This window comes from Sinohyriopsis cumingii, chromosome 4 (assembly GCF_028554795.1).
Source record: "Sinohyriopsis cumingii isolate HCF-2022 chromosome 4, ASM2855479v2, whole genome shotgun sequence".
In the NCBI taxonomy this organism is placed as follows: Eukaryota; Metazoa; Mollusca; class Bivalvia; order Unionida; family Unionidae; genus Sinohyriopsis; species Sinohyriopsis cumingii.
This window is the reverse complement of record NC_142964.1, coordinates 40,117,658-40,139,816: the sequence shown is the minus strand read 5'-3', so window position 1 is coordinate 40,139,816 and position 22,159 is coordinate 40,117,658. Positions and strand designations below refer to the sequence as shown.

Genomic DNA, 22,159 nt, shown 5'->3' with positions numbered 1-22,159 from the left:
CAGGAAGCTACTGGCAAGTTTTCTCACAAATCCATGTTGGTCAAGCCGAGACTTGAACTCACAAAGAGGTGCAATGTGAGTGATCTGCAAGCACCTCCAACCAATGGGCTGCCCAGAGCATCATAAAAAAGCAAAACAAACAATGCAAGCTACATCTACTTTATGAGCAAACTACATGCACTTTAAGTTATCGTAAATTCCAATCAGAACTAAAAATCTCTGATTTTGAAACTTATATTAAAGCACAGAATGTCGAACAAGGTGCTTACTTGTAAATACAAATTCTCTCACCACCATCAGCACATTTGGAGGAGCTATGTAGATTGGTATGAAGAACTGATGCCAAGGCAATGGGAATTAGTACACTTGCACAAAAATATAACTGATTTAGGCTGGTTAGAACTGATGCAAACTTGAAATTTTACAAGAATTTACAAGGTACGTCCCCAAGGGTTTATCAAAGAAAAAATGCTGTATATTCGTTATATTGCACAAATAAAAATTTTCATACCTGTCCTGTATGGTCAGTTCCAATTCCCATTAGTGCATAATTCTTTAACATTTCACAGCCAATGGCCCCACAACCAACCTGAAACATAACATGACATTTTATGAAACCTACATACAGCATTATCGATGTGCAGTTCTTTATTCTGTCTATCATGACCTTTTCAAAATTAGCAAATTGATCTCATATCAAAACCGTTATTTACCTGTGATGGCAAACCTACCTTATTTACCATATGTTGAGAAACTGCAAAAGTTGGGACACCCTAATTATTTTTAAAATGTGCACTTTAAGTTTTGGGACACTTATTCTGTCAGCTTATTCCACTGGCATTGTTATTTATTTGGTCAATTAGTATGACAAGTTAATTATTCCAATTAAACTTTCAATTTCTAACTGATTCAAAATGCAAGGTGTTTGCAGAAAAAGGTCTACTTATCAGCTGAGAAAACATGTGTTTACTGTTTAGTCAGATGTATATCTACCAGTAATATACTGACACCTCTTGCATAATAAATAATTTTAACTATACAACAAGAAATACCCAATAGCCTTTGTCCATAATGTGCTTATATTTCATCATTTTGAAAGAGAAAATGAGCTAGGAACATGAACACAGCATTAATTTGAGCACTGCAATAGGCAAGGTAGCTTAAATCACTGAAAATTTTAATTAAACAATTACAAAGACAATGATGATCATGGCACTGCTTTGTGCACTATATCAGGCAAGGTCATTTACATCACCGAAAAAGGTAATTCAACATTTACAAAGGTATATACCGTGATCTGCAGAATAATTAACACAAAAATCGCATAAATCTTAAATTCAAAAATTGATTAATCACTCCTGAGTCATCACTTTTTGCAAACATGACAGGAGCAACTTCAGTTTCTTGTGATGCTGCATGGGCAGCTATAAGACCCAAATTTCCTGTCCATTTTTACTTGTTTTTACTTGTCTTTGAATCTAATTGTACATATACAAGAAAGGTTAAACAAGCTAAGAAAAATGAATAAAGGTATTTATGACCACCAGATCGATGACTTCAGAATTATTATTTCCATGCTGGGTGCAGCATTTTGTGGTGGGGGGATTTTCCTTTCCAAAATATTTAGGACATATCTTTGGCGCAAACTTTTTCCAGTATAAAAATTTTTGGACAAAGAAAATAAAAGTCAAATACAAACAAATAAGTACAACTAGTTTGGCCTGCCTCAGGCTGCACATAATCAGCAAAGCCAGCATGCCTTCCAAAGGCAGAAGTAGAGGCCAGTTATTTTCATATGGGACCAACAGGAAAATCAAGTTACCAATCCTTAGGTGCATTTGATTTACTTGCTGTATAAACTGTTAAAGTGTCACAACTATATTCAAATATAAGTAATTTCAAACAATTAAACATTAACATGTGACTGCTGTACCTTCACTATATTGCCCCAAAAGTATGTGGCATTTGACTGGAGATCCAAAAATCAATCAAAACAACAGAAAAGGTGTTATTATCTGATTATAGACTTGTTAAAGCATTCATCAATAATTAACCTGATTACTCATTTACTATTGTAGCAACATGTAGATTCTGATGCATGGTCAATGAGACATCCAATTATAAACTTTTTTTTCAATTCTGTTTGCTTTCTTTATTAGAACTGGAAGTCATTCTATAGATATAAAAAAGTATCTACTGTTTGGATGACTGCATCTCATGGCAAATTTTTAATAAGGACTGAAAATTGTTGCTACAACTGAAAATGTTAATAGGGGTCAAAATGATATATAACTATGTTGTGCAACAAACACAAATAGTTCATGCTCCATGGTATATCATTTTTCTAGCATTCACCTAGTTTACAAGCATGAACATTTTTATTATTTATTACTGGCTGGGTTTATTTTATATGAGCAGATTTTGCTCATGAAAACATTTCCTGCACGAATTTACCTACAGTACCATAGTACACAATTTCCATGTGAAATTTGAAATTCAAGTGAAACACTATAAGTTATTAAAAACCTTGAAATGATACAGATGTGTCTCCAGTTGTTAATGCAGATGAGAATACCCACCATGAAAAGTTTCAAAGCAGCAAGTTTTCTCATGCAGTTTTCTCCAATACATATTCTCAACTGATCATATCGGTCACCTCTGAAATAAAAAAATGATAATTTACCATTATGTCATCACCAGCATTTGAAAAACTGAAATTCCCACTGCCCAAAATGGTGCCACTTTTTTGTAAAAGGTGCCTCCAGTTAATATGCCTCCAAAAACTGAATTATCATATAATTTTGTTTTCATATGACTTGAGTGTTCAGATTGAAATAAGCTCACTTTAAGGAGATACTTTGCTTATGTCATTATAATTATATGATGTTGATATGACCATTCATTAAGAAGGAAAAGTGATAAGATTACAGTCTTTTTACTCATGAATCCAGCAAATGAACTAAAATATGCCCGTGAGGAAGTTGTGCTGACATCAACTGGGTCTAGTGGTCATCTGGGCAGTAGCCACTGAACCCACCAGATTCAAATCTTTTCTCTGCAAAGCTAAATCCCTGAGATATAAAAAAGGATAGCTGAATCTACTGCCAGCAAATAGCCTCTATTATGTCTCAGATTGAAAGTTTATGTTACATTTGAAAGTGAGGCTTGCTTATTTTAAAGTTCTTTATAAATAAGCAAACACATTAAAATTCTATGTGATGAATGGGCATGGAAATAACCTTTTATCTAACTCAAACATACCCTGGTCTTTCCAACAATGATTGAGAAAACCAACTGCACTTACACATACCTTGTTTACCAAATGATATGAAATGCAAGTGATACACCAAGGAAGCATTCATTACAGTGACGTATCAATAATATTGAATTGTTTCCAAGTTTCTGTTTTCAAGTATGAGCTTTCTGAAAACTTTCCTTTACCTAATTTGTGCAAATAATTATAAAAGGGTATTATAATGCTTACGGCATGATTCTAATTTGTGTCTAATACTTCAGTTTTTGACCCCTAAGCCATTCTCCATTTTCTAAGCTGTATCATTCCACGGAGTACTGTTTCTCTGAAGTGGATTTTGGTAGAAAAGATAAGTGTTTGGATTGACAATTTACCTAATGTTTCGACTAATGTAGCATGAAAAAAGTACCTTGCTTTAAAGAGTTCTGGCTGTAGACCAATGTAGCATGAAAAAAAGTACCTTGCTTTCAAGAGTTCTGGCTGTAGACCAATGTAGCATGAAAAAAGTACCTTGCTTTAAAGAGTTCTGGCTGTAGACCAATGTAGCATGAAAAAAGTACCTTGCTTTAAAGAGTTCTGGCTGTTGGCGATCTGTCTCATTCAGGAGATCTAGAGCATCCAGATACAGCTGCAAAAAAAAGAGTACCAAATCTAACTCATTTTTTGTTTCTTATCTCATGTAAATTTATACATTTTCCACTCCTTCTTTTCAAATGATAATGCACAGAAAATATTGCTGCCTCCAGTATGAAACAGTGGTTGCTTCTATATCTAAACTTTAGTAACCAATGAGGATTATTGCTATTTCACTAAATGAACTGCACCAAGATGACTGTGTGCATGCAAGGCAATTATAGTGGAATTATGATACAGTTCAAACATTTTAAAACCAAAGACCGTTTGGACCGAAGTTTTGGACCATTTTATACAGGTGGACAGTTTATGGAGATTCAATTAGTACACCTCTACCTCATTAATTTGCACCTGATAACTGAAGAACCCATTCATAAATGTAGGGTAAGGCGATGATCCCATTTTTTACTCAGAAGATACCAAAAGATTTGGCCTCCATTTGTTGAATGTGAAGAAAAATGCAAGCAAACTGGTAAATGAAACTTTTATAAATTGCTTATTCTATTGTTGAAAATGGCAGTAAGTGCCAAGAATCATGAAATTTGCAACTTTTCATAAGAAATCATATACTTTGTTACGGTTTCTATACAAAAAATATTCTCAGTACACTGTAAACTGTGTATAACAATATTTGATATTTCAATCCATGAAAATATCAGAAATCCCTACTGGTGGCAGCACTTTAAGAAATAAATATCAATCAAAAAAGTTACATCAAGTAAAACTAAACTCCTGTTTTGCTTTTATCTTTAAATTTGGTTTCAGTGTAATCACAAATGAAATATGCTCTCTTGAATTAAAATGTGCAATGTGTGAATCTACCATCAGAGTTATGTCCATGAGCATCAATGACAACCTAATTAAGTGCCAACTGTGCTCTGATCTCTGATTTGCAGAAGTGCTTGTTGTATTGTTACAATCCATTCAACTTGATATCATCAAGGTAATTATGACTTTTGTATGAAACTGAATTAAGGGTGTGGAATAAACACAAAATTAAAATGCATGCAAATCCGATCTGTAAGAGATAGCAGTCAGAGCAAATCATTGCTACTCACCAATCAGATACCAAATGAGTTATAAGTAGCATTATCTTAAAGTATCTAACACTAATCAGCTGTTTATCCTATTAAATCACAAATTTAATAAAGGATATGAAAGGAAGCAAGCGAAATGAGTAATCAGTACATGAAAAGCTTTCTTTCAGATATGGTTCATTGCTGAAAAATGGTGTTAAACACACAAAACCATACCATCTACTTCCTTGGTGGCATTCTGCCATTACTGGGAATGCATTATCTTAAATCTCAAAAGGTTACACGGACTGTAATAACATTCTACTTCAGTAATACTGGCATTAACTTATCCCTATTTTTCATTTGCATTGCAAACAAGAGCTTAAATATATTACTGGAGTGTATAAAAATGCCCTCTCAACGAAAGAAGGTGCTTTCAGAAAAGATTTAACTTGCTAACAATGCCCTAACTGACACCTATAACCCTGCTGTTGCTTGTGCTCTGGGGACAATACTGTTGGTAAATTCAAGTAATGACGTGTATTTTATATTTTCTGGATTGATAAACCAATCTGCAAGTGATAGCAGGAACGATATTTTGGGGAAAGTTCCTACAAGGACTATCACACTCCATGCTATTTTGCCACAAAAATGCAAAAACTTACTTTGACCTAGCTTTCTGAATGTAAAGCCTTATACCAATATGGTCTGAATCCATTAAGTCCATAAAACATTAACAAGTGGAAATGAAATTTGTGGGACATGACACAGCGTGATGGTACATGATGAACTGACAGACATGGGCAACACTAAATGTGCCTTACACAAATATGGTGGGGGGTTACAAAATCTTAAGGCTAGTGTAGGACCAGAATCGAGGCTTGTTGTTTGAAGATCTGTCTGTGTGCTGTTGTGATCCTTAAATTGCTTCCAGGACAGTGATCTCACTCTCCCCAATCTTAAATTGCTTCCAGGACAGTTATCTCACTCTCCCCAATCTTAAACTGCTTCCAGGACAGTGATCTCACTCTCCCCAATCTTAAACTGCTTCCAGGACAGTTATCTCACTCTCCCCAATCTTAAACTGCTTCCAGGACAGTGATCTCACTCTCCCCAATCTTAAACTGCTTCCAGGACAGTTATCTCACTCTCCCCAATCTTAAATTGCTTTCAGGACAGTGATCTCACTCTCCCCAATCTTATTGTTGAAAACAAAGATTTCCAGATGTTTTCTGAGCAAACTTCTAAATTTTTGTCCCAGATTTCATGGAAGTTGCCTTTTGCAAATACTGATAATGTTTACAGGTTCCACCATTCTGATAAATGACAGCTTGTGCTGTAAACAATGAGGTTATAAATATTTGAGGACAGTCAATAAATCTTGTCAACACTACCAGGAGAGCTCTCTTGCATTTTACAAAAACACAAGCAATACAGAATGAACATAAATCTGATATACTCTGTAGCCAATTAAAAAATGCTTCTACTGTACTGGGATTGGGCATTATTATCTTGCCCATTGGAACCCTAATATAATTGCTCTAAGATGATTAGGGGATTGCTCTTACCCACTGCTTCATTGGTGTGAACTTTCCTGTGAGTGCCTTGATTGCCTCCTGAGCAATGATTCCACCCTGGGCAGCACATAAAGGAGCAAAGCATCCCTTACATGTAAATGAGATGGCTTCAATGACATCAGTATGTACACTGCTCAGCTGCAAGGAGAAAAGCAATAACAAGAGTCAGAGTTGTGCTATGAGTTTTTTCTATTGAACAGCTGATGATGCAAGAATGTAATAACTTAAGAGGCCAACAATCTACTATAAACGAGAGACAACTTCATCAAGGCACAGTATGAACTACACTGCCATCAAGTAACAGTGGTCCATATTTGGATATTACTGACTGGCTGGCCTTGGTAAATACTTAATATATATATATATATATATATATATATATATATATATATATATATATATATATATATATATATATATATATAATTCTAGTTCTTTCATTCACAGTGACCATGACCTTATATCCCCAGAAATCAACAGGCTTCTTCCATATCCTAACTACAAGCCATTCACAAAGTTCAGGCCAGGTTTATGATGTAGAACTAATGTTCTTGTGTGGAAGCCTTTTTTATAATCATTTAGTCAATGCAACCTTGACCTCTGACCTTTCAATTCCAAAATCTGACAGCGTTCTTCCTTCCTCAAATACAAAGATATTCCCAAAATTTGATTGATGGTTAAGAACTTCAGTTATTGTGTATTAATCTTTTTTTTTTCCTTCAGTCAGTCACCTTGACCTTGAGGTTTCTGTGCCTGAAATTTACTGGGTTCTTCCTTACCCAAAGTGCAGGTCATCTGCAAAGTTTGGTAACTGTTGATGGTGGACAACAAAATGTGATGAGCAGACCCAAATTGGTAACAGACAGATGCATGGAAAACATCACAGTCCAATATGCTTTGCCTTATTACAGGCATATAAAACAATAGGATGCCTACAAACTGATCATTCATCAAAGATGATTACACCAATTAGGTACTCAATTTAAGCTTACATATTGAATGTTAAATTTAAGCTTACATATTGAATGTTAAATTTAAGCTTACATATTAAATGTTAAATTTAAGCTTACATATTGAATGTCAAATTTAAGCTTACATATTGAATGAAAAATTTAAGCTTACATATTGAATGTTAAATTTAAGCTTACATAATGAATGTTAAATTTAAGCTTACATATTGAATGTTAAATTTAAGCTTACATATTGAATGTTAAATTTAAGCTTACATATTGAATGTTAACATAAGATGAGCTAATACTGGTATTCTTTCAATTTTTATCAAAAATATCAAGTCTTGCTTGGAAACAAATTGTATAAACCTTAAATTTTAAACTGTCCAAGATCATATCCACCGTAAGAGATTGTATCCTTAATTAGAATGCATCCATTCTGGAATATGATTTAGGAATATGAAGACTTTCCTTGGATTTCTGCAAAGAGTTTACTCTGTTGTCTGCCTAGTTGCCGAGTTTCTAAGCCAAGTTACTGAAGACCACTCATATAACTTATTTTCAAGGTTGAAATAACAAAAAAAGGGACTAGATTTCTAAACAAAGAAACTTGCACAAACACAAATATGTGTGTGTGATTGGGATTTTTAATGTAACTTTAACATTTTGCAGTCATATTGCTACAATGTCTGCAGTGTTGCACTTTATAGTGTGTGTGTGTGATTTGGATTTTTAACGTAGCTCTAACAATTTTTCAGCCATATCATTATGATGTCTGAAGTGTGACAGTTTATAGTGATGTCTAGCACTTGGGCATCCTGCCGTAGACATGTAGCATGTCCCACCCAGTCACATTATCCTGACACCAGGCCGACCAGTCCTAACACTAACCTCATAATGCCGAGTGCCAAGTGAGGCAGCTGTCAGGACCATTTTTGCAAGTCTTTGGTATGACGCGGCCAGGGATTGAACCCGCAACCACCCGCATCTTAGGCAGATGCTCTAACCACTAGGCCAATGGAGCGGTCCCACTTTATAGTGATCTCTAGCACTAGGCCATCATGTCACAGACATATAACATGATGTCCCACCCAGTCACATTATTCTGACATCAGGCCAACCAGTCCCAACACTAACCTCTTAATGCTGAGTGTCTAGCAAGGCAGCTGTTAGTGCCATTTTTATAAGTCTTTGGTATGATAAACACAAATGTAATGACTAATTAATGAATTATTAGTTTGAAAAGAAAATGATTCTGAGAAAGCGGAAAAAATTAAATCAAGCACGACATATAATGGGTTTCAACCAAAATTAAATAAGAACAAGATCTAAAGTGGAGCTTTTATAAGGTAAACAAAATAATTGAATGCATTTATGTTTTTTTATGGTGCCAATGAAATACAGAAAAAAAACTGTGACATTTAAAGCAAAGGAACAGACATTTTCTCAAAGGAGAAGCCCTACAGAAAACCATACTTGGGCATGCCGCCAATAAAATAAGTGGGCCAGAGTGACAAACAGTGCATAAATAAAAGGAAGGCATTTTTCTTACTTTTTCATCTAACTGTGAAACAACTTCTTGTGCCAACCTGACCATTTCAGCTGCATCACTCTTACACCTGAAGAATATAACTATCGGAATTATAAAATACCTTATAAAATAACAATAAATTGGCATCATTAGATTTTAGCAAATATGAAAATGTATCATATTAGCAGCATGAAGTTTTAGCAACTTAATGATTATATAATTTTGGTGATAGTTCTAACAAACCAATTAAAAGTGATAAATACATAAAAATGCATAGTTGGCAGAAAGAACGAGTTTGATATGGCAAAGGGATATGCTTAGGCTGTCAGTCCAAGATGAATTCATGAGCCATTTCAAGAGAGTTCTTTTCCCTAATTCAGAAAAAAACACATATTGGGTTTTGTATTTATTACTTATCCCTTCGTTTAAATTTTGTATATATTTTAAGCTTTACTGTATGAAAGCTATTCGAAATAATTAGGATTTATAAAAGTTTGATTCACTAAATATATCTCTGTGCTGACATCAAAGAAGGCACCTAGGTAGATCAAATCTGGGTGTGTGATACGAAAATATGGATTCAACAGTTGTCTTCAATGCCAGATCAAGCATGTAAGATTAATGGGTACATAAGAAAATGGGGGCCCCAAGTGGCCGAGTGGTCTAAGGTGCTCTCCATCACGGATCACTGCCATCTCACCTCTGTCTGTGTGGGTTTGAGTCTTGGGCTCGGCCAATGTGGATATGTGAGAAAACTTGCTGGTAGCTTCTCGTGGGTCAGTGGTTCTTTCCAGGGTTTTCCCAGGTTCTTCCTCCACTATTAATTCTGGCCACCATGTATCTTGTGCTGAAAAATGGCATTAAACCCTATAACAACAACAATACTAACGTAAAAAAAGCATTTTTGACGTGCGCATGTAGATATTTTTAGATGCAGTGAATTGAACTTTTAAAAATCCCAGTTTGGTTTGAATATTATTCATTCAGTAAAGCTAAAAATATTTAGAAAGCATAAAAGGATAAATATGTAATAAATACAAACCGCATTCATGTTTTGTACTGAGTTGGGGGAAAGAACTTGTTTCATATGGCATATGAATCTGTCTCAGCCTGATGGCCTCAACATATCCTTATGTATAATTAAACTCATTCTGTTTACTCAGAACATAACACATATGCAGTTTTGTGCATGTATGCATGTCAATACAGATCAATTTTGTGTATGTATGCATGTCAATACAGATCAGTTCTGTATATGTATGCATGTCAATAAAGATCAGTTCTGTGTATGTATGCATGACAATAAAGATCAGTTCTGTGTATGTATGCATGTCAATACAGATCGAATGAAGTGTGGCTGCTTTATCCAATATGAGCTATTAATAAATCATAATAACATGAATCACAACCAATAATGAGAAATATTATTTAGAAATAAATCATAATAACATGAAATCACTACCAATAATGGGAAATATTATTTAGAAACAAATCATAATAACAGTGAATACCTACCAATAATGAGAAATATTATTTAGAAACAAATTATAATAACAATGAATACCTACCAATAATGAGAAATATTATTTAGAAACAAATCATAATAACAATTTTATACCTACCAATAATGAGAAATATTATTTAGAAACAAATCATAATAACAATGAATACCTACCAATAATGAGAAATATTATTTAGAAACAAATTATAATAACAATGAATACCTACCAATAATGAGAAATATTATTTAGAAACAAATCATAACAATTTTATACCTACCAATAATGAGAAATATTTAGAAACAAATCATAATAATATGAATCACTACAATAATGAGAAATATTTTTCAGAAACAAATCACAATAACATTAGTCACTACCAATAATGAGAAATATTATTTAGAAACAAATCATAACAATTTTATACCTACCAATAATGAGAAATATTTAGAAACAAATCATAATAATATGAATCACTACAATAATGAGAAATATTTTTCAGAAACAAATCACAATAACATTAGTCACTACCAATAATGAGACATATTATTTAGAAACAAATCATAATAACAATGAATACCTACCAATAATGAGAAATATTATTTAGAAACAAATCATAATAATATGAATCACTACAATGAGAAATATTATTTAGAAACAAATCATAATAACAATGAATACCTACCAATAATGAGAAATATTATTTAGAAACAAATCATAATAACAATGAATACCTACCAATAACGAGAAATATTATTTAGAAACAAATCATAATAATATGAATCACTACAATAATGAGAAATATTATTCAGAAACAAATCACAATAACATTAGTCACTACCAATAATGAGAAATATTATTTAGAAACAAATCAGAGCATAATTTTAAGCTAGTACAGTAAAACCTGTTATGAGAGACCGCCCCTTCTGCCAACCAAAAGCGGTCTCTCAAGACAGGTGGTCTCTCATAAGAGGTGTGTGAAAATGGACTGGTTTTCAGGGTCAATAGTTAGCATTGTTGAAAAATAAATAATACCCATACTCACTGTACATGTATCATATCCTTTATTCATGAATCTTGTTAAATAATGCATGCATTCCTCTCAAAATATCTTTATATAATAAAGATATACATCTATCAAACGAGAATAAAATTTATATTTCAACATCACATTAATATATAAAAAAAATGAACAGTTAGATATGATGTATATATCTTATTTTATACACTTATTCACTTGTTTTTTTAAAAGAAATCCATTATACTTCTTTGTTGACATGTTTTACTCAGCTATTTGGTCTGAACATGTATCTCAATTATTGCCCTTTCATGAATCAACTTCCCACTTACTGGTATGTTTTTACTCCTTGCAACACAAAACCACTCCCATACTCGCTCGTTCAGATCTCCGTAAACTGTCCGTCGTGCCGTGGCATATTTCCTCTGTGCTTGTGCACCTTTCTGCCATTCGTTTCTAATGGACTTCTTGTCTTTGATTACATTTTGAACTTGCGTTTTACCGACGCTTAAGCTGACTGCTATTTTGCGAGTGGTCTCGCCTTTTTCATTTCTTTCAATGACATTAATCCTTTCTTCCAGTGTTAAAATTTTTCTTTTTTTCAGCGGAGATTCTGCCGTTGTTATTAGTGTTGACGTTATAAAGACTATCGGTTTTGATCAGGTTTTGGGGAATTGTGGAATAAATATATATTATGTACCAATGAATGAAACCAAAAGACATAATTAACTCATCAGGAAACAATACTGTACATTTATTCTGAGACGAAGTTTAAATCAACAGCGTTATAGCTCGATAAACAAATGTTCCGACCATCTGCACCCACGTAAACAGATTGTGGCTTGGTGAAACACTAACAAAAGAAATAAAATATAATTTTAGAAAAATCCGGAAATGATTATCACTTACTAGTATTAAAGACAATGAGCTCATTCACCCTCCAGGCATTATGGATTAAATGGAAAGAAAACGACGTACTCAAACCAACACTGAAGCCCTTTCAAACGATTTCTCACTTGGACATAAGGACTACCGGCGTTTTGTGAGTTTTCATACAGATAAAGAAAAAATACAAACCTCTAAATTGACTGCGTATATCCATCATTACTCCCTTTGATGTTACTCTTACTGGCTATTCACATAACTTCGGCACTACAATGGCGGTTAGTGACATGTACTTTAGTCTGGTTTACTGCAGTTTACAAATGACACCGTACGCTGGAGTTGTAAATTTCACATAACTGATACTGTAGCAATACAAATTATTTTTAAATACTTTATTAGAACAATCTTTGCTATTTATGCAGTCTTTGTTACAAAGGATTAAATGATGGTTAGAGGTGTTTATCCCGATATATGTGCACTTTGTTTGCATACTACATTTATCCCGAGCTCTTGTGTTTACAAAGGATTAAGTTAAGGTCAGTGGTGTCAATCTGTTTTGATTTTTTGGCGATGCGGTCGTTCATAGCAGTGTCAAAATGCATATTTTGCCAAGAAATCGCGGTCGCTGGTCGCGTTCAGCAGGTGGTCGTTCATAACAGAGCGTTTATATAGTAAAATCGATCCGTGCATTACGATTGTGGTCGGAAATGACAGGTGGTCGCTCATAGCAGAGGTCGCTCATGACAGGTTTTACTGTATCCAGAAATCTGGTTGTCCTTTAGATGGTACAACACATTTAGTAAAACAAGGTGCAGATGAAATGATGGCACCTACATATATCAAAACCTGGTTACAAACATAAGTGCTGTTTCTCCACACAGACATGTACATTTGTATCAAACACATATTTTGATGCAACTTTAATATATCAATTTTTAAAAAAAAATTTGTATATTAAATTATCTGCACTCCATACCATCATGTTAAGTATTGAAAAAACTGCCATTTTTTCCTATAGCATTTTCTTACCCTCCTGTTTGTTTTCTACCACCCTATTAATGTTAAAAATGGAAAGCATCAATGAGATTAAAAAATGCACATTAAGCAGTCATTTCATTAATTTTGAATTTCTAACCTGTTGCCAGGTGGCCCCTAACTTTGTCATCTTATTCACAATACTCAACAACAATAACAACTGAAGAAAATAATATATATAAAAAAATAACTCTAACATACATGTGTTCAAAAGGGACTTACGACCAAAGTTATGGAAATTTAAGGAATTATTCAGAGCTTAGTGAATACAGTAAACTACATCACATCTGTTGTTTTAAACAAACAGACTTGCCCATGCAAATATGGAACTTTGTTGGTAAAGAAATTTCTTATTTGGTTTCGAAATGCATTGAAGATGAAAGTGTTATGATGCACCTGGTGACAATTGTGTTAGAAAGGGCCTGGTGACAATTGTGTCAGAAAGGACCTGGTGATGATCAACTTGGAAATTATAAATTGATGAATGAAAAGTCTAAATTTTGTGCATTTTTATATCCTTGATGCTTTGTGTTTTTGAAGTCAGCTGGGGGTATAAAAAATAGGAATGTAGGTGACTACTACAGAGTGTAATTTGGAATTATTTTAATGCAAGTGGATCATTTTGTTTGCTGAAATATTTGTGTTCATGGTGGCAAAAAAGAAATAAAAACCTATAACTTGTCAAAATCTAACCTCACATACTGATGAAATTATTTCTCTCTTCCACAAAAGCTTCCATTAACACAATTTGATGTGGACATGAAGAAAACCATGAAAATAAGTTATATTAATTATGCATTATAATTAATTATGTTCAAATGTAAACTTGTAGCAAAATGTATAGAAGCTTTTACATTTAAAAGTACAAAATATTAGCATAATTCCCATATATATGTTATAACTGTTATGAATTTTGATGAAATTTGGTACAATAATGAAATTCAGTTATTAAAAACATGCATTTATTTCATTCTTAAGATTATTCCATTCCAGAAAAATCCAAGCACTCTCGCTGTGGATGTGATTGAACCACCACCTTCATTTTCCTACATTTCTAGATTATACCAACCATTTTATTTCAAAGCAGTCAATTACCAAAGCTTTACTAACACATCACACATTCTGTCATTTTTCTGCCTTTATTTTCCATAGTAAACATTTTACAAGCATAACATCTAGTAATTCTTAATTGACATTATTTTTCACAAGGCTGTCATTAACTTGTACTGATAAGCAGTTCCCAAAAGTGTTCCATGATGTCAGCCATCTTTTCCAATAAGAGCAATACAGATGTTTAATTAACATTAGACAAGCATTCCTGGGACAGGTTATATGACTAGTCTGCAGAAGGTGGCAGGATTACAAGGGGCCAGACTATAGAAGGTGACCAGGTTACAAAGGCCATCTATAATAGTTGGCCAAGTTACAAAGGAGTCAGTTTAGAGTGGTTTCATTGTATGGGCAAATGAAACACTTTAACCAAAACCTTTAAAAAAATCGTTGGAATCACTTAATGCCATAGTGTCCACAGATGCTGTCAGTTGAGTTACTGCATCTCACTTTTTCACTAATGTAGGTTCTATATGATACACGATGGTCTTTTCATTCATTTATGTTCTTCAGTCTCAAACTGTAGGTGCTGTGGAAATTAACTGACTTTCAATTTTGTACTTTGTAATGTTAAACCCTAAAAAGATTCAGATTCCGAATGCAGATTTTAACTCAGTGAACATATGTGAAATCTGACCACCCTCCACATATAAGACAGCTTAACAATTAATGAAGTGCATTGAGATGGTTAGTCTACATATATTTTTTACATGGGTCCATGAGCTGCACATAAATTTTAAATAGTATTTCTTCTATGATAAACCAACAGAGCTGCAGTGGCACAGTTGTAAGCATGCCCAACTCACAACCAGACTGGTTAAGAGTCTGAGCCCTGTCCTTACCAGGCAGGGTTGAAAAACGGATCTGTGTCTTTGGGCAAGAAACTTTACTTCAAAATTTTTGGTGTGATCCTCAATCCCAATGTACCTGTCTGGTAAATGTGAAGAAATACTAGAAGGGCTTATCATTATGCGAAGTTTAGTTTTAACAAATCTGCCATATTTTGATAGGTTTAATCCAAAAGGTATAGAACAGATGCCTTGACTATAAAATGATTTTAATGACCTACTCACCAGACATTGGGAAATCTTTGATTCTGTTCTCTGAATCTGTCTAAAGCTATGAAACCTACATGTACATTTATAGGTATCTGAAAAGTAGAAGAAATGGAAAATAGCATTTATTTTTTTTTTACAACAGAAACCAGCACCATACTGATCAAATAAAAGTACAAAATTAAATGAATCTGCAGCCAACTAGTCCTGAGAAATTTATTTATTGTGCTCAATTGATTTCTTGGTCCTTCACCTATCACTAACCTCACTGTTTGCTACTGTATTGCCATATCCTTATTGTTTTGTTCTTTAATTCCCATGTTCACCTGCTACCTTCACAATCCACCATCTGTCATACATAATCTATGTACAAACATCGCTATAAAATCAGTATTGACCTCAAGCACCTGTAAAGACTATCTGCTTACTGAGGGATTCTCGCCCCTATGTAAGTCAAGTGTACATGATTATCCCCTGAAACAATGACTGGCTCCTAATTCTCTGTTTGACAAACAATAATTATCAACATTAATAATCCTGGTGGACCAAATCAATTTTTTAATATGCAACTAGCATCATAAAATTATAATGTATGTAAACGGCACATAGATTATAATATTACTGGCAAACCTCAAACCAAGCTACCCATCTTTATCCCCCTTTCTTAACTGTATGAAATGGGCAATAGATCAAGCGGGTACTGTGTATATAAAACTTAACCAAAATTATGTGTACAATATAGGTCACAGTGATCTACTTTACATGGGATGATGTTGTGCTTACAAAGCATTCACAACGAAGTAGCATGGTTCTGCAGCCAACAATTCTTGAGAAATGTTAGTTTTACTTATTTATTCAATTATTGTTATTAACTCAGGATTGGACAACAAATGACCTCTCCCTGAATAATAACCTAGAATTTCACAGACAATTTAGTAACTCATTAATGAAACTCTAACAATAAGATTTTCAAGATGGCTGCCATGGTGACCTCCTCTGAGGTCAGATTGGTACAATTTTCTTTTAGAACCATCTAGATATTAAAAGTAGTCTTCAGATGAAAACCTCATATCAAAATAACAATCCATTTAGGAGAAGTGGCAGCAAAAACAATTTCAAGATGGCAATACAGGATGTCAGACTGGTACCATTTTCATTTATACCAAGCAGACATTGTAAGAAATCTTCTGGTGAAAACCGAGATGTCAATATGACTCTCTATCCAGGAGCAGCACTAAGATTTTCAAGATGACAGCTGTGGGAGGGGGCATATTAGATAAAAGTTTGGCACAATTTTTATTTAAGACCAACTAGACACTATAAGCAGTCTTTTGGTGAAAACTCCATGCTGATATGACTTTCTGTTCAGAAGAATGGCAATAAAAAGATTTCCATGATAGTGGTTGTGGTGGCCATAAAATGAAAGTCTTATCAGGGGATTTTACAACAAATATTTATTATTGACATTTAGTTTGTCCTGAATGACAGTAAGACTCTGTGTGCAATTAAATACTAATACACAATAGAAACTTTGAGATATCTTTCATAGGACTTTATTGCTGCACAGATTGTAATGCACAAATTGAAAACCAAAACAAAATCTTTTCTATTTGAGTAGAAAGAATTTGGAAATCAGACTCTTGGGGAATAAGATTTGTATCACTTACTCAGAAAGACTCATTCTTGACATAAATCTTACTTCTTTCAGGTTCTTTATCTTGCCTACTTAAATTGGGAAGATTTTATTCATGTTACAAGAAAGATAGCTGACACTATTTTGTGAGCCCATCAAAGAACATCTAGTGAAACACTACAATTTTTTATTATTAAAAATTAATACAAGACTTACCCTAGTGTGATGCCAATAAACAGTGCTTCAAAGAAAGCAATCATGATAAATTGTTTACTTTTGTCGGGAAAATTGTGCTGTATGGAAATAAGATGATACCGTGCTTGCTTTCACTTTTGTGACAGTTTTTTCATGTGAAATAGAAAACGTTTAATAGATTTCAATTTACCTCCCATTTTCTGAAATCAAGCAACATTATGTTAGGTCGCTTCAACTCTACTTCCATTGAATTCTGTAAAATAAAAATTAAAAACTCAATGCATTGGACAACATACATCTCTATCCCTTCTGCATGGAGTAAAGAAAAAAAACGAACCACTGCACATATAATATATACACCATATATTCTCATCTATAAGTTTATCATTTTTACTGAAAATTTTATTCCTGCAGAGCAGGGATTATCTAAAAAAGTGTGACATAAAACAAGATCTGATAAATCTAGGGTTATATAGGAAATTCTAACATTTGTACATGCAAAATGCTGTTAATTCAATTATTTTTTGTTTTATGCCTCCATCCCCATGCAGAAATGTATATAGTATGCACTGTGTTTATTTGTATCTTCATAGTATTCAATACACAATATTTGTATCTATATTCATCTGGATTTTAAAACTCTGAAAATAATAAATTCAATATTTCCCACCACAAAATGAAGTGTCCAATGTTGTTTGCTGTAGGTTTTTAGTAGTAAGTATATTGCTTCCATTTTCATGCAAGTCCAATCAACCTGTATTTGTACTATATTTTGTGTTTCGCTGTATAAACACTGTATGTGTTCAATACAATAAAAGTTTTCATTTGATTCATAAGACAGATTTAATTCCCAAGTGATTTTTCCCAAGCGATTTTGCCAGTGCAAGTGGGCTGATAATCCTTTGACCTGTAATGGAAGCACCCACTTTGTTTTCCCAGTTGACAATCCGTTGATTGAGCCATGAATCAGATACTTATTTCACTGTCAAGTTGAGTCCTACAACTGCCTGTACACATCTGGCCTTAATCCCTTAGCTATCAAAAGAAGCAACCACCTTGTTTTCCAAGGTCACAACCTTTTGACAGCTGCAGATTTGATACTCATTCAGCGCCAAGTCCTATATTCAGTTAACAGAGAAGGTGCTAATTTGAACTCTGTGTGATCACTTGACATCTTTCAGTTGCATTGTTCAATTGATTTCATGGACTCTGTGATCAAAGTGTCACAAGTGCCAGCAGATAAAAATAAAGATGATGAATGCATGTGGGATAATGTTTATGATGACCAGATAATGATGGAAGACTTCAGAGCTTTATTTGGTAAGTCAGAAAATCAGGATGAATTTATTTTTATCTTCATACAAGATGATATTAAACAGTGACTTTGGATCCCAAAAGTATTGACTTGACTTTCATTGTTTATCTGAAAGATCCATGGAATTAACATATTATGGGATATTGAGAAGTGGATCATTCTGGGTTACTATTTTTATACTTATAAGTGACCTATAGAGTTCATGGATTTGTCATAGATGAATTCAACATGTCATGAATTATGGATTTTTATGGATTACAAAAAGATGGACAAAATGTTGTTGTTGTTGTTGGGTTTAACGCCATTTTTCAGCACACAATAGGCTATACATGGCGGGCAGTATAAATGGTGGAGGAAGAAATCACCGACCCACGAGAAGCTACTGGCAAGCTTTCTCACATACCCACACTGGCTGAATCTTAGACTTGAACCGACGCAGACAGAGGTGAGATGGCAGTGATCTGTAACAAAGAGCGCTTTAGACCACTCGGCCACTCAGGGCCCCTGACAAAAGGTAAGCTGTCAATTTATTTGTGACATATTCGACTCAATAATATAACACTATTTTCCATCCATCTATCAATCCAGCTTATTATCCAAAGTGAAACTCTGAGTCACTGGTGACTTGCAAAATCAATGAGGGTTAAAGAGAAGGCAAATACTCTTTAGGAAATTATACTAGCAATATCACATTAATATTAGGGATATAAATTATTCTAGCAATATCACATTAATATTAGTGATATAAATTATACTGGCAATATCACACTAATATTAGGGATATAAATTATACTAGCAATATCACATTAATATTAGGGATATAAATTATTCTAGCAATATCACATTAATATTAGGGATATAAATTATACTGGCAATATCACACTAATATTAGGGATATAAATTATACTAGCAATATCACATTAATATTAGGGATATAAATTATTCTAGCAATATCACACTAATATTAGGGATATAAATTATACTAGCAATATCACATTAATATTAGGGATATAAATTATTCTAGCAATATCACATTAATATTAGGGATATAAATTATTCTAGCAATATCACATTAATATTAGGGATATAAATTATACTAGCAATATCACATTAATATTAGGGATATAAATTATACTGGCAATATCACACTAATATTAGGGATATAAATTATACTGGCAATATCACATTAATATTAGGGATATAAATTATTCTAGCAATATCACATTAATATTAGGGATATAAATTATACTGGCAATATCACATTAATATTAGGGATATAAATTATACTAGCAATATCACATTAATATTAGGGATATAAATTATACTAGCAATATCACATTAATATTAGGGATATAAATTATACTGGCAATATCACACTAATATTAGGGATATAAATTATACTAGCAATATCACATTAATATTAGGGATATAAATTATTCTAGCAATATCACATTAATATTAGGGATATAAATTATACTGGCAATATCACATTAATATTAGGGATATAAATTATACTAGCAATATCACATTAATATTAGGGATATAAATTATACTAGCAATATCACATTAATATTAGGGATATAAATTATTCTAGCAATATCACAATTAATATTAGGGATATAAATTATACTAGCAATATCACACTAATATTAGGGATATAAATTATACTAGCAATATCACACTAATATTAGGGATATAAATTATTCTAGCAATATCACATTAATATTAGGGATATAAATTATTCTAGCAATATCACATTAAAATATTAGGGATATAAATTATACTGGCAATATCACATTAATATTAGGGATATAAATTATACTGGCAATATCACATTAATATTAGGGATATAAATTATACTAGCAATATCACAATTAATATTAGGGATATAAATTATACTAGCAATATCACATTAATATTAGGGATATAAGCCTGCTAGCAATATCACATTAATATTAGGGATATAAATTATACTGGCAATATCACATTAATATTAGGGATATAAATTATACTAGCAATAGCACATTAATATTAGGGATATAAATTATACTAGCACTATCACATTAATATTAGGGATATAAATTATTCTAGCAATATCACATTAATATTAGGGATATAAATTATACTAGCAATATCACATTAATATTAGGGATATAAGCCTGCTAGCAATATTACATTAATATTAGGGATATAAGCCTGCTAGCACTATCACATTATTATTAGGGATATAAATTATACTAGCAATATCACATTAATATTAGGGATATAAATTATACTGGCAATATCACATTAATATTAGGGATATAAATTATACTAGCAATATCACATTAATATTAGGGATATAAATTATACTAGCAATATCACAATTAATATTAGGGATATAAATTATACTAGCAATATCACATTAATATTAGGGATATAAGCCTGCTAGCAATATTACATTAATATTAGGGATATAAATTATTCTAGCAATATCACATTAATATTTGGGATATAAATTATACTAGCAATATCACATTAATATTAGGGATATAAATTATACTAGCACTATCACATTAATATTAGGGATATAAATTATACTAGCAATATCACATTAATATTAGGGATATAAATTATTCTAGCAATATCACATTAATATTAGGGATATAAATTATACTGGCAATATCACACTAATATTAGGGATATAAATTATACTAGCAATATCACATTAATATTAGGGATATAAATTATTCTAGCAATATCACATTAATATTAGGGATATAAATTATACTGGCAATATCACACTAATATTAGGGATATAAATTATACTAGCAATATCACATTAATATTAGGGATATAAATTATTCTAGCAATATCACATTAATATTAGGGATATAAATTATACTGGCAATATCACATTAATATTAGGGATATAAATTATACTAGCAATATCACATTAATATTAGGGATATAAATTATACTAGCAATATCACATTAATATTTGGGATATAAATTATACTAGCAATATCACATTAATATTAGGGATATAAATTATACTAGCACTATCACATTAATATTAGGGATATAAGCCTGCTAGCAATATCACATTAATATTAGGGATACAAATTATTCTAGCGATAGCACATTAATATTAGGGACATAAACCTGATATCTCCTGAATCCAGCTCTAATGCAAGATTAAAATATGTCAATTCTTTCTATAACATAGAAAAATGGCACTTGCCAACACTAGATATTGCCAATTTTGTAAGAGCAAACAATCAATGAAGATGCTCAGACAGCAAGGTGGATGGAAGGGTCTTAAAGTGATGTGGTCAGGTAAGTATTGTCACAGAAACAAAATTTACTAGACAAATTAATTTTTCTTTTGAATACATATCCCGATCACATTAACATTAGCAGAACAGGCAAATGGAGGAAGGTATGCTACCTATACCTTGGGTATCCTTCTAGA

At 32.7% G+C, this 22,159-nt stretch overlaps 1 protein-coding gene across 2 annotated transcripts in view; it reads right to left on the bottom strand.

The window, feature by feature from the left end:
- Positions 1 to 22,159, bottom strand: part of LOC149801024 (ubiquitin-like modifier-activating enzyme 6) — a 136,262-nt gene that overhangs the window by 52,632 nt on the left and 61,471 nt on the right. For both annotated transcript variants that reach the window (XR_016420575.1, XM_089955051.1), the window contains exons 11-17: positions 17,581 to 17,643; positions 15,581 to 15,657; positions 8,982 to 9,048; positions 6,471 to 6,617; positions 3,814 to 3,881; positions 2,580 to 2,658; positions 512 to 589 (exon numbers count right to left, since the gene is read on the bottom strand). Coding sequence is in view for 1 of the 2 variants with exons in the window: in XM_089955051.1 (XP_089811177.1) it covers positions 512 to 589; positions 2,580 to 2,658; positions 3,814 to 3,881; positions 6,471 to 6,617; positions 8,982 to 9,048; positions 15,581 to 15,657; positions 17,581 to 17,643 (579 nt within the window). In the remaining variant the exon portion in view is untranslated. The remainder of the gene's footprint in view (positions 1 to 511; positions 590 to 2,579; positions 2,659 to 3,813; positions 3,882 to 6,470; positions 6,618 to 8,981; positions 9,049 to 15,580; positions 15,658 to 17,580; positions 17,644 to 22,159) is intronic.